The sequence below is a fragment of the Mustela lutreola genome, chromosome 12 (genome assembly GCF_030435805.1).
Source record: "Mustela lutreola isolate mMusLut2 chromosome 12, mMusLut2.pri, whole genome shotgun sequence".
Lineage (NCBI taxonomy): Eukaryota > Metazoa > Chordata > Mammalia > Carnivora > Mustelidae > Mustela > Mustela lutreola.
This window is the reverse complement of record NC_081301.1, coordinates 7,479,002-7,491,983: the sequence shown is the minus strand read 5'-3', so window position 1 is coordinate 7,491,983 and position 12,982 is coordinate 7,479,002. Positions and strand designations below refer to the sequence as shown.

At 55.8% G+C, this 12,982-nt stretch overlaps 1 protein-coding gene across 2 annotated transcripts in view; it reads right to left on the bottom strand.

Moving 5' to 3' along the window:
• Nucleotides 1-12,982, bottom strand: part of ENG (endoglin) — a 30,867-nt gene extending 17,885 nt beyond the window's left edge. Inside the window, exons 1-2 of one of the 2 annotated variants that reach the window (XM_059143309.1) lie at nt 12,549-12,982; nt 3,982-4,124 (exon numbers count right to left, since the gene is read on the bottom strand). In XM_059143309.1, the coding sequence (XP_058999292.1) occupies nt 3,982-4,124; nt 12,549-12,615 (210 nt within the window). In that variant the 5' untranslated portion in view covers nt 12,616-12,982. The remainder of the gene's footprint in view (nt 1-3,981; nt 4,125-12,548) is intronic. The other variant, XM_059143308.1, reaches the window with a different exon arrangement.

Below are 12,982 nucleotides of genomic sequence, written 5' to 3'. Positions count from 1 at the left end.
TTCCTCCCCCTCCCCCGTTCATTTGCCAATCTGAGAGGACCAGCGCTGGGCCCAGCCTGGGGCTTTTGCACAGGAAGTAGGCACAGCTCTATCCAGGAGCTCGGCAGAGACCAAGACTGACACCCCTCCACAGCCAGAGATGCACAGCGAGTGCCACCGCTGACCCCGTGGCGAGGTCACTCAGCGAATGCTCATGTGTGTTTCTCCTTCCTTCCATGAACCATCCATCCACCCCGCCACCTGATAGTGACCGCCAGACTGACCCTGAGCTGGACCCGGGGACACAGCAGTGAGAGAGCAGACACCATTCCCGCCCAGCCTGCTGCCTCCCCCCCCCCCCCCCATCCGTGCCCTGCCACCAAACTGACCCCTCATATCTGCAGGGCCTGGGATAAGAATATGAATGGCAGCCCCCCGCCCCCCCGCCCCCCCATCCCAGCCCCCACTCCTTTCTTTTGCCTCCTCCTCTTCATGAATACAGATGTGGGCAACCCAGCCGGATTGCTCCAGCTCTGCCAGGCCCTCCTCCCAAACATAGTCACCTCCCTGGAGAAGCTTCTACCAGCCATGCAGTGCCCCCTCTAGGATAGGACAAGAAAGAGCCCCAGGCGGCCCTGGGAGGAGGCTCAGTGCATATGGGCCGGGAGTTTTGGAGTCCAGGGACCCAGAGCATGGACCCGGGCACAGGGGACAGGCTCTGGGTGGGCATATCCCTCTGGCCCTACAGGTACCCGGGGGGTGGAGGCAGGGGTGCAACTGGAAGAGGGTCAGAGAAGGGCCATTGTGGCGCCAGAACAGGGGCTCTCATTGCTTAGGTCAGAGAGTGACACTGCCCTCTACAGCTCTTCGCAGCCTCCCAGAACAATCTCGGGGAGCCCTGGGCCCCTCCTGCTCTCCCTCTCTGCCCAAGCAGCCTTGCCTGCCCCTCTGGTCAGGAATGAGTCAGTGCAAGAGCCCGGCATCTGCTGGGGGGGGGGGGTGTCCTCGGCTCTCCGGGTTTGCCCAGAAGCGGGGTGAGTCAGCGGCTGCCCCAGCTCGGTCCCGGCAGCCTGGGGTTTGTGAGGAGGACGGCAGATCCGCGCAGTCAGTCTGACGGGAATCGCTGAGACACCAGGCCAGTTTCCTGTCTCCACGGGTCAGGATGTGACCCCGGGCCCCCTCCCGGAATCCGGGCTCCGGCCTGCCCTTCGGGGACCTAGCGAGATAGAGCCCCTGCCCAGTGGCCCCTCATCTGTCTGATGCAGACCTCTCTTCCCTGAGCCTCTTGGCGGCCACAGCTCCTCTGCCGCCCACCCACAGGAAATCTGAGGGCTCAAAGGCTACACAGGGGTGGAGGGGAAAGCCATCTCCGCGTGCCAGGGTTTGAAGACGGCAGCCCCAGGTCGGGAGGGCTTGGGCTGGTTGCTGAGACAGCTGCCGCCCACGCGCCTCCTGCCAGCTCCTGTTTCTGGCCCTGGGCCTTTGCTTGTGCAGTGCCCTCTGCCCAGAATGCCCTTCCCCTCCCTCTGTCTGGCTCGACCCCGAGAGCCTTTCACTAATGCCCCTTTCCCTCCACAGCCCCGTGTTCCCCTGACTGCCAACGCTATCACTCAGTACCGGGGCTGCGGATGCCCACCTCTGCCTCCCCTGGCTTGGGAGTGCTTCAAGGGCAGACAGAAGTTGGGCTGCTTTCTCTCTACACCATCAATGCCCGACACAGGCTGGGCACTGAGCAGGCAGCTGGCAAGGACTGTTGTTGGGAGGGGTGGCGGGGACAACTGTTAGGCTGTGGACCTGACTCCAGGGGGCTACCTGGAGAGGAAGGTGCCTTCCATGTCACAGCACAGGGTCTGCAGGGATCGTGGGCCCTGGGGGCAGGGAGGCCAGGAGCCTCTGATGGGGAGGCCCACCTCTGTCCGGCTGGACCTCAGCTGCCCCCTCTGAAAAGAGATTCACAGCCCCTGCCTTAGCTATCTGGCCGCAGTCACCTGTGGGGATCAAATTAGCAGACTGACATGAACATGTTCAAGAAACTGAAGCATGCGGGGAAACAGGAGGGTATTACAGGTGAGACCCAGAGGCCAAAGATAATAACATATGATAACAACAAGATATCATTGTTGGCAGCCCTGCCCCCAATATTTGTCTGCTCTACCCCACTGGATCCTTGCAAACCCCCCGCGAGGGAGGTATTACAATCGTCCCCATATTTCCCGTGGAAGATCAAGGCCTAGAGAAGAGGCCGAGGTCCTGCTGCTGTAAGGCGGGCAGGCAGAGCTCAGTGTGCAGACGTCCGGCTGCAGGGCCCGTGTTCTTACCTAGCGGTGCATTCAGAATGCACTCATGCAGTCAGCAAACGGCTATTTGCTATCTGCCAGGCGCCCTGGGCCAGATTCTGATACTCAGTGATTCTTCACGGAGTCCCTGGGCCCAGGAACTGTGTGTGTGTGGCAGAGTGAGGGAAGGAGCCCCCTCTGCGTGCCAGGCACTATCTGAGGTGCTGTAATGTACCCAAGGCTGGAACCCCAGTCTCCACCACCCCCCTCAAGCAGACAGGCCTGGCAGCCCTAGGGCTCATAGCCTGGCTTCTTCGATTGAAAGCCAGATGCTCCGTGGACTGAGACCCCAGCGGAGGTAGGGAGCGACGGGAGGGTCCATTGTCATGATCTCTAGGATGACATGCGTTACACTGGTGTCCTCCCATGCCCCTAAAACTCCTCCAATGCCTCTTACTGCCCACAGGAGACCAGACTCAATACAGTGGCAGGGACTTTGCATCTCCCCAGCCCTGTCCCAAGGTGACCTATAAGCTCCTGTCACCATGAACCACATTTTGACCCTAACCAGAGTCTGCTCACATGTCTGCACGTTCACTCTGTCCTCAGTTCTTCCCTACCAACTCCTTCACTCCTCTTGGCCAGGAGGGCTATTGCTGCCTCCAGGAAGCCCTGTCTAATCCCAGAGCAGCTGCACTACCCCTGCCCTCTGCTCCCCAAGAGAGCGCCCATCACCCAGATCCTGGCTGGCTCTCTACATGTCTATTTCCCCCAGACCTGGGCACTCGGCAGGGGCTTTTCTCAGACTCTGGCCCGTTGCTCAGTGATTAGGGTCGGGGGATCCCGGTCTCCCGGAGACCTGTTCAGCAGAGCAAACAAAATGAGCTTACGGAGGGCAATCTCATGTCCCATAGCATTGCCAAACTTGAAAAAAATTACAATGGCTTTGGAAACCATCTAACGTGTGTCTGGCACTATCTCAGTTCGGGGATTATCGAGGCCCACAGTCCTGGTGGCAGGCAGGGCGGTGGGGAGCAGGCCCCCCTCGATATTGGTGGTCTGGGCACCGTCTTATCGCTGCACAAACGCAGGGCAACTCAACAGTTTCAGGAGCAGCCTGGCCACAAGCTTCCTGAGCTGACGCCACTGAATTGCTATCAGGAACTGAGGCCACACAAGCCAGGTGCGGCCACCAGCCCCAGCAGGCCAGATGCTTCGAGAACCCAGATCTGCTGGGGGAGCCAGGGGACAGTCTAGCTTGGGATCTCCCAGAATCTAGTGCCAACTCTGGCCTTGGGTATGTGGCTTCACCTCTCTAAGCCTGCCTCAGTTTCCTCCTCTGAAAAGTGGGGGTAATAACAGACTCAGAGAGAAAGCCCCGTGGGAGGCTTCAGTCTGCCGAGAAGCAGCAAACTCCTCTATCACGACAGGTGCACAGGTGACAGCTCACCTGGTCCATTCCACTGCTCATCTCCACTTCGTCCCTGGCCCCACCCAGCCCTTTTCACCTGGGACTTGTGGCATCCAGAAGACCTCCATGATGCTGGCCCCAAGAATGCCATCCCTTACCAGCCCTGTGAGATGCCCGTGTCTCCCTCCTGGCAGGGGCCCTGGTGAGGACACAGGCTGCTGCTCCAGGGACAGCCACAAGGGAGGCTCCCTTCATCTTAATGGCCCTGGATCTTTCTCTGGGACCCCAACCCCAACCCTGCCACCAGGCACTCACCCTTGAGGATTCCAGGAAGAGAACGTGAACTTCAAGGGTAGCATTTGGGACCTGAGCCACGCAGCCCTTAGAAACTTGACTTGTAACGTATGTCACCTTGGCATCCACAGGCTGTAGGTCACAATGGACTGTTTCTGCGAGACCTGTTGGTGAAACACAGCCAGAGAGAGCCCCAGGTGAGAATAAGGTAGTGACAATCACTCCCACATTCGGAACGCCTAGCACTTGGCACTGGCTTAGGGTTTTCTGCATCCCACAGCTACCCTACAAGGCGGATATCATTCTGTCCATTCCACAGATGGAGAAACTAAGGCTCAAGAAGGAAAAGTCTCCCCCCGAGGTCACAGTGCAACTAGGGGCAGGGTTGACAGATAAAATGCAGGATACCGGGATAAATTTGAATAAATAAAAAAGCGATTAATTTTTTTTTTAAGATTTTATTTATTTGACACAGAGAGATCACAAGTAGGCAGAGAGGCAGGCAGAGAGGAGGAAGCAGGCTCCCCGCTGAGCAGAGAGCCCGACGCGGGACTCGATCCCAGGACCCTGAGATCATGACCTGAGCCGAAGGCAGCGGCTTAACCCACTGAGCCACCCAGGGGCCCTAAAAAAGCGATTAATTTTTTAAAGTGAAAGTATATCCTATCACAAAAGACATATTTATACTTGAAATTTTTTTCATTGTTTATCTGGCACTCAAATTGAATGGGATATCCTAGATATTTTTTTTTTCAAAGATTTTATTTATTTACTTGACAGAGATCACAAGTAGGCAGAGAGGCAGGCAGAGAGAGGGGGGAGCAGAAGCAGACTCCCCGAGGAGCAGAGAGCCCAATGCGGGGCTCGATCCCAGGACCCCAGGATCACGACCTGAGCCAAAGGCAGAGGCTTTAACCCACTGAGCCACCCGGGTGCCCCAGGTGTCCTATATTTTTATTTGCTGCATCCAGCAGCCCTAGCCGTGGGGCTGGGCTCACAGGTGTACACACCCAAGCCTCTGGCCAGTTCGCTCCCAAGGGAGATGAGAGCTAAGATCAGGAGAGGAAAACTTCCCGTCGGCGCCTTGAGGCGGCTGGGAGGAATGGGGCCAAGGAGGATGAAGAGTCGCCAGGCCCCGAGGGAGGGAGGGAGCCAGAAGGGTGGCCCCGGGTTCAGAGGGCGGCTGTGGGAGGAGGCCTGGGCCACGGGAGCCTGCTCCTGGGCTGCCCGGAAACACAGGTCCTGAGGGAAGGGAATGGAATTTCACCCTGACCCGGCAGAGGAGGAAGAGGAAATGAGGCCCCTACACCTCGTCCTAAGGAATGTGCCGAGGAAGGGGGGGGGGGGCTCCGGAGGAGGGAAGGAGGACAGAGAAGGGGCGACTGGAAGTTTGTGTCTCCATCTTGTCGCGCTCACTTCCTGTTTTCTTGGAGATCAAAGATGGGCGCGGAGGGGCTGGCAGCACGTCCAGCCGTCGCCAGCTCAGAAGAGGGAGTAGGGAGGCTTCTTCTGAATCCCAGGCCTTGGAGATTTTTCTCCTAAACCAGCCTTGCTGGGCTCAGGACCCCCGGAGGTCAGAGAAGGACTTAAGATGGCTGTCCCTGGCCTCCGCCACGCTACCCACCAGCGGCACTTTGGGAGGGATAAGTTCAAGACAAGGGCGTTTGGCGACTCCAGGCCTTGTAACTCCTTGCCCTGGTCCTGTCCTGTGTGCAAGGCTCACAGTGCGAGTGTCCTATGGCGTTTGATTCAAAGCAGGGTCCCTGGAGCGAGGCCGACCTGGGTTTGAATCTCAGGCCCGCACTTACTAGCTCTGTGGCTTTGGTGAACAGTTTTCCCTCTTTGGGCTTCAGTTTCCTCACCTTTGAGAGGACAGCACCCACAAAACCCTCGGAGGTTGTTGGGAGGATTCCGCAAGAACAGGGCGTATGGTGATTCTTTGGGTCACAATTATTTGACTTCAGTCCTTGGAGAAGAATGGACTGTCTTAGGGGAGTAGGGGTGAAGTGGGGGGATGGGGCGGTCTGCTGGTGAGGGACCTCTGGCTTGGAGGTCACTAGTGTCCCAGGCCAGCAGATGCCCTCATCCCAGCAGATGCAAGGGCTGACACCATCTCCTGTTGTCCCAATTCCTGATGACCCACTAAACCCCTCAGTGCTCCCCACCCTCTCTCTCCCTTTCCCTATCAGCGCACACAGATTTCTTGGCTGCTACCTGGTCCAAACCCTTCCTACACAGCTGGGGAGACTGAGGCCCGGAGAGGCAGGATGGGCCAGAGTCACACAGCGCATGGCTGACCAGGCTGGGCCTCGGACCCCCTTCTCTCCACATGACCCAGGGTCTGGCCTGCAGATGAGCACGGGGCCTTCCTCCTTTCCTTCGGACTTTCCCTGCCCCCTCCCCAGACTTCCAGGAACCCCAGTTCCTCCTGGATCGCCTGGGCCGCCGGGGGCCACCTCCTCCATGCCGTCAGCGGGAGAGGCCACGGGCCTGGCCATTATGTAATGATCAGATAACGGGCCAGGCTGGGAGATCAGATAAGAGGTCCATTTATTTTGGGGCCTTTTCGAATCCTGGCTGCCCCCACCCCGCAGACGAGAATGGGGAGACAGGAGGGAGTATGACGCCCGGGCCTGTCTCCCGGAGCCGGAGGCGGGCCCAGACAGAGCTGAAAACAATCCCCTGGCACCAAGGGAAACGCCAGGGCCTCCCGGGACCCGGGTTGGAGGAGGCGCCGCTAGGGGCCTGGGTGACCCGGCCCCGAATGAGAGACCTAGGAGCTGCCTCCCCACCTCTGTCCCCTTCCTCCTCCACCCCCACCCAGGAGCATAGGGCCACCTCGGGGATTTCCGCCTGGCCACCCCAGCGCCTTGAAAGGCCACAGGGAATAATGGTCAAGCAACACCAGAGCCAGGCGACCTGGGTCAAAGCCCAGCTCTACCCCTCAAAACAAGGGTCACCTTGAGCAAAAGCCTAACTTCTCTGAGCCTCAGTTTCCCCATTTACAAAACAGCTTTCATCATGCTTACTGAGATCCAGGTACTGTTTTGAGGCTTGACATGAGTTCATTCATTTGGTTCTTCCAGCAGCCCTACGGGTGGGTGCTGCTCTTATAACCATTTGACGCCTGGGGAGACAAGATCCGTGAGGGACAAGAATTTGCCCAAGGTCGCCCAACTATTAGGAGTCAGGGTCTGTATTTGCTGCCAGGCAATCCGGCTCTGGCACGTAGCTGTGTGTCTGCCTGGTACCCAGTAAGCATTCTGAACACAGTGGCTCTGATTCCTTCCTAATTCCAGGGTAGAGCCTTTCCACAGGCTTTCTCTGTTTTTTTTTTCCTCTTCTTCAATTACCCAGCTATTCATTCACACTTTGCTCCTTTCAGGGTCCCAGTTTAGCCTCCCAGATGACCCAGCTTCCAGCTCAGTGCACCTACAAGAGAGCCCTCAAGGCTCCCTTCTCCAGTCTTCCCTGTGGCTCCTCAGTGCCCACAGGGTCAAACCCATGCTCCATGGGCGCTTGGGTGGCTCAGTGGGTTAAAGCCTCTGCCTTCGGCTCAGGTCATGATCCCAGGGTCCTGGGATTGAGCCCCGCATCAGGCTCTCTGCTCAGCAGGGAGCCTGCTTCCTCCTCTCTCTCTACTGCCTTTCTGCCTATTGGGATCTCAGTCAAATAAATAAAATCTTAAAAAAAAAAAAAAAAATCCATGCTCCACCACCTAACATGGGATTAAAAAGTGCAGGGATCTGGGGCGTCTGGGTGGCTCAGCCAGTTAAGCATCTGCCATCTGCTCAGGTTGTAATCCTAGGGTCCCAGGATAGAACCCCACCTTGGGCTCTCTGCTCAGTGGGGAGTCTGCTTCTCCCTCTCCCTCTGCCCCTGCTCATGTGCTCTCTTTCTGCCTCAAATAAATAAATAAAATCTTGAAAAAATAATAGTGCAGTGATCTGATGGATGCCAAGGTTCAGATCCTGATTCTGCCAGCTTTCAGCCTCCTTTCCATGCCTCCGTGTTATTATCCATACAGTGGGGATGACGGTGATCACAACAGCTTCCTCATCGAGTTGCTGCGAAAGTTGGTCCGATGACACAGGGGCAGGACTCTGCAGGCTGGTGGTGCAGGAGGACTGGCAACTGCTCTCATGAGAACTTACACCCACTTTGGGAGAAGTAAGCTCTTCCTCCAAACACACCTCATTCCCTGCAGCTGCCCTGCTCTCCCCCAGACCAATGGTCTCCCTTTCCTCCACCTCTTGGTCAATTTCTGTTCAACCTTCAAAGCCTTGTTGTGAAAGTCCTCTCGTTGGGACTGATCCAGTGGCACTCTAGCTGGGAGGACCAGTGTCGGGGCAAGAAGGGGACCAAACCTCATCTGCCCTCAAGCAGAATGGGGCAGTGGTTAGACCCTGGGCGCAAGCCCCAGTTGCTCATTCCTGGGCTGTTACTTGGGAGAATTCCTTCACCTACTTGTGGCCCAGTCTCCTCAGCTGTGAGGTGGGGGAGACAGAAATGTCTGCATCCCTGGGCTTTTGTGAAGGTTAAGTCTGATGGTACACATCGGGTCTAGAGCTGGTGGGGGCCGAGAGTGGGGGCTGGGTCAGTGTCAGCAGGGATGTTTGTCTCTTCACCCCCATCCCTGTCCCAGGTATCAAGTCAGCTCAACCCTGGAGCATGGGTCCGGAGCTGGGGCTGGAGCTGGGGCTCTCCGTCTGGCTGAGATGAGACAGAGTCTCAACGGTCATGTCCCCACTGTCCCCAGGGACACATCTGCTCCTGGCTCACACAGTTCCTCTTTTATCTCCTGGCAAATGGGAAGCTGCCCTGAAATGTGGGCTCTAAGAGATGGGCATCTGTGGTCTCTGTGCTGTGTCACTTGCCCCATGTCTGGAGAGGCCCAGATCCCCACACAGGTGGTGGGCAGCACCAGGTTCCAAGTCCTGCCTCTGCCCCATCTTCTAGCAAAGGCTTCTCCACACTTTGATCCCAGCCACCCGACACGGGCCTCAAATCCCAGCACCCACCCTCTTTCTGGGACTCTGTCCAAGTGAAATGCTCCAAAATACAGGAAGAGGTGCATGTACCAAAAACGTGCACGGCGGTGGTATTTATAACTAGCCTCAACGGGGGAATCACCTAAATTTTCAACAATTAGGGATTTGTTAGACAAATGACAGGATGGCACATCGAAGAGAAAGAATATTCTGGAACCACAAAGGGACAGTTATGGGGTCTACATGACAACATAGAAACCTTCTGGGTCAAAAGAAGGGTGCCCAAGTCTCCCAAATGTTGATCCATCTTCCTTAAAATTACCTTCAAGAGCTAGACAAAAGGGACACCTCAGTCAACTGGGTGTCTGCCCTTGGCACAGGTGGTGATCCCACGGTCATGGGATCAAGTTCCACATTGGGCTCCCTGCTCAACGAGGAGTCTGCTGCTGCCCCTGCTTATGCTCTCTGACAAATAAAAAAGTAAATTCTTAAAAAAAAAAAAAAAAAAAAAAGAGCTGGACAAAAACTAGTAGGAAACCCACCTAACAATACTGATATTAATGAAGGAACTTGGGAAGTGATTTTTTTCCCTTTCTTATCGGTTTTCTTTGAGGAGTAGACTGAAGTGACTATATAACTAAATGGATCTTTATAAAAATCTACATGTTTGTCCTTTAAAGAGAAAAAAAGCATTCCAATGTGGCAAAAAAAAGTGTCTTAGAGACACTTTTAGAGAGAATTCCCTAGAGAAAGCTTGTGCTGGAGATCAGGGACGTCAGGATTGTCCCCATGCGTGCCGTGCACGGTTACTATTTTATTCTGACACGAACGGAGTCACTGTTGTTGAACAGACACAAATTCAGCTTTTTCTCGGTTTCGGCTGCATGTCATTGAATACAGATTCATTTGCTAGGACCCAGGCTGATGGACATTAGGGTGGTTTCCAGTTGGGGTTTTGTTACAGGTACCTATGGGCCATACAGATCTTTACGGAGTTGGACAAGCAGCGCCAAAGGGCTGAAGGCTGAGGGCATACACGAGTTAGGGTTTTGAAAAATTCTGCCAAACTGCATTCCCAGAAGGCTGGACCCATTCTTAGATCTGTTTGGGACCCATTTCTCAGTCCTGTTTGAGGATGTGAGGGTCCCTCCTACCCCATCCCCTGGCGTGGAGATCTGAGTTCCACATTGCCTGCCTTCCATGAGCCTCAGTTTCCCAGACTATCAAAGAATTGGGCTGGATGGTTTGGAATGCCCTTGAACCCTATGATCACTGGGGTACTGGTACCAACTTCCAGGAGCAGACGAATAAATTATTAATTTTTCCAACTGGCTGTTAAACACAAACAGTATTAAAAACTAAATTTTGGGGAGCACCTGGGTGGCTCAGTAGGTTAAGCATCTGCTTAGGCTCGGGTCAAGACCCCAGGGTCCTGGGATTGAGCCCGATGTTGGGTTCCCTGCTCAGTGGGGAGTCTGCTTCTCCCTCTCCCTCTGCCCCTTCACCTGCTCATGATCTCTCTAACAAATAAATAACATCTCAAAAAAAAATTAAATCTGTGAGTGCTTGGCTGGCTCAGTGGAACATAAGACTCTTAACCTTAAGGTTGTATGTTCGAGCCTCACATTGGGTGTACAGACTACTTAAAAATAACTTTTTAAAAAAAAGATTTTATTTTTTTATTTGACAGAGAGAGACAGTGAGAAAGGGAACACAAGCGGGGGGAGTGGGAGAGGGAGAAGCAGGCTTCCCGCTGAGCAGAGTGCCCGATGCAGGCCTCAATCCCAGGACCCTCAGATCATGACCTGAGCCGAAGGCAGATGCTCAACGACTGAGCCACCCAGACACCCTGATTAAAAATCTTAAAAAAATTTAATTGTATAAGCTTAAAAAGAAATATTTAAAAAATGGTAATAAATATTCCAACTCATCACTTCCTAATTATTTTACTACACTTTACTATAATCTATGCTCTGGAGGTCAAATGTCTGTTGCGTCGATGTGGTAAAAAATATCGGACAAAGTGCGGGGGTTGCCGCATCCCTCCTGCAGTCTTGCTGAGGCGGTAGCTTGAAATCGACCATAGAGGAATATTCACACCCTGGACATTAACAAACACCATCCCCAGCGCCCTCCACCTCCTTGTTCATGATTTGCCAGCACACCGCTGCCTTCCATCCTAGAAAAACAGGCCCTGAAGATCTACATGGATCTTTCTCGAATGATGAGAGGACAGCATTATCAAGCTAGCAACGTGGCAGCGGTGAGAGAAAGACAGGGTGGCCTGGAGGCCTATCGTGGAGCTCAGGTGGGTTTCTGTCTGGGCTGTGTGAACTTGGCAGGTCACGGCCTCCACTTCCTCTCCTGGAAAATGGGGAGATGGAGGCAGCCATCTTGCAGGGTTGCTGGGAGCTATATTGGGCGGGGGTGGTGGTGGTGCATACTTATTACACGTGGTTAGGAGCCATAAGTCTAGGGTCAAATCTGTGCTAGGTTATTTAGTGGCTGTGACAGTTTCCTGTGAGCCGTGAAGTAGGGGTTTAGAGACCAAAGGACTGGGGACTTTAAAATGCCACAAGGTGGGATCAGGTAGGCAGGTGGCCTCGGCTGTTCTCTTCCCACCGCCAACCCCAGATCCTTTAGGGAGTTTCTGGATATGCCGTGGGTGAAGGAGAGCCCATAGGACTGTCCTGTGGCTTCAGGTAGGTGAGGGGCGGACACGGCAAGGCCCAAATGAGTAGGATGGAGGTCTGGGTGTCCCCAGCTTCTCACAGCCTCTCTGGTCAGTGTCAGAAGGCCGCAGAGCCAGGACCGTCTAGAAAAGCCCCCAGGCTGAGCCGTCCCCACAGAACACTTAGTCTGGGCCTGTGTCCCCACCCTGCCGCATCTTGAGGAACAGAGGGTAAGTAGAGGCAGAGAGAGAGTGCTAAGTTCAAGAGTGTTCTGGGGGCCGCTCACAGGCCCTGGGGTGGTGAGAGGCAGGACCTTAAAGCTGAACATAAAGCCGCAATAATAACACAGAATCCTCCAGCCTGCTCCGAGCTCTCTCTACAAGCACGCTGCCCCCTCCAACAGCCCCAGAGGAATTCTGTCCCCATCCCCACTTTGCTCAGCGGCCCGAAGGCCATCCCCCAACACCGCCAGGAAGCAGCCATGTGAGATTTGAACCAAGAGCCCTAGTGCTGACTGTGAATCCACACACCCTCCTCCCCACAGCTTCCTCAGATGGGACCCTTAAGGCTCAGAGAGGGCAAGAGACCCTCCCAGGGCTGCACAGCACTCTAGGACATGGGCTTCCTGGGGAGAAACTGGACAGAGCTAGGAGGGCAGACGCCAGAGGCCGGGGCTGAGGCAAATAACTCACACCCGTTTGCTTGAGACGGTTAGGGCTAAAAGTTCTTTGTCTTGTCAAACCGGGAGGGTTGGTCACCCTATGGTGTCCACACTGGGCTGTCCAGACCCCCTAGGACAGCCCCACTGGGCATAAGGTCAGGACCAGGTTAGAGGCCGGGGACACTTGGGGCCGAATCTCACCGCCGCCGCCACCTGCCCTTCCCCCCCCCCCGCCCCCCGGCCCCAGGGTCCCTGGACACCTACTTGTGGGCCTGAGGCTGCAGACGGCCAGCAGCAGGGCAACGACCGGGGGCAGCGTGCGGCGGTCCATGCTGTCCACCAAGGGCTCTGTGCGCTGGGCCTTATCCGGTGTCCAGAGGCAGGGCTGCGGGCAGGCGTGGGGGCCGGCGTGGGCGCGAACAGGGACCCAAGGGGAACAGGCGGCCGGAGCGACGGCGTCCCTGCTCCAGCCTTCTGAGGTGGCGGCCGAGGGGTCAGGAGAAGTGGGCACAGGGGCGCAGGGCCGGGCCAGGGGTCGCTGGCCAAAGGGTGAGCGGGGAGGGGGTGCCGGGCTCCTGCGGATGGCGGCTGTGGCAGCAGTCCTGGCCGGGGGATGCGGATGGAGGCTGGGGTATGACCGGCAGCGGTGGGGAGCTCCCGGCTCATCCAGCCCAGCCCGGGGAGGCAGGAAATGCGCT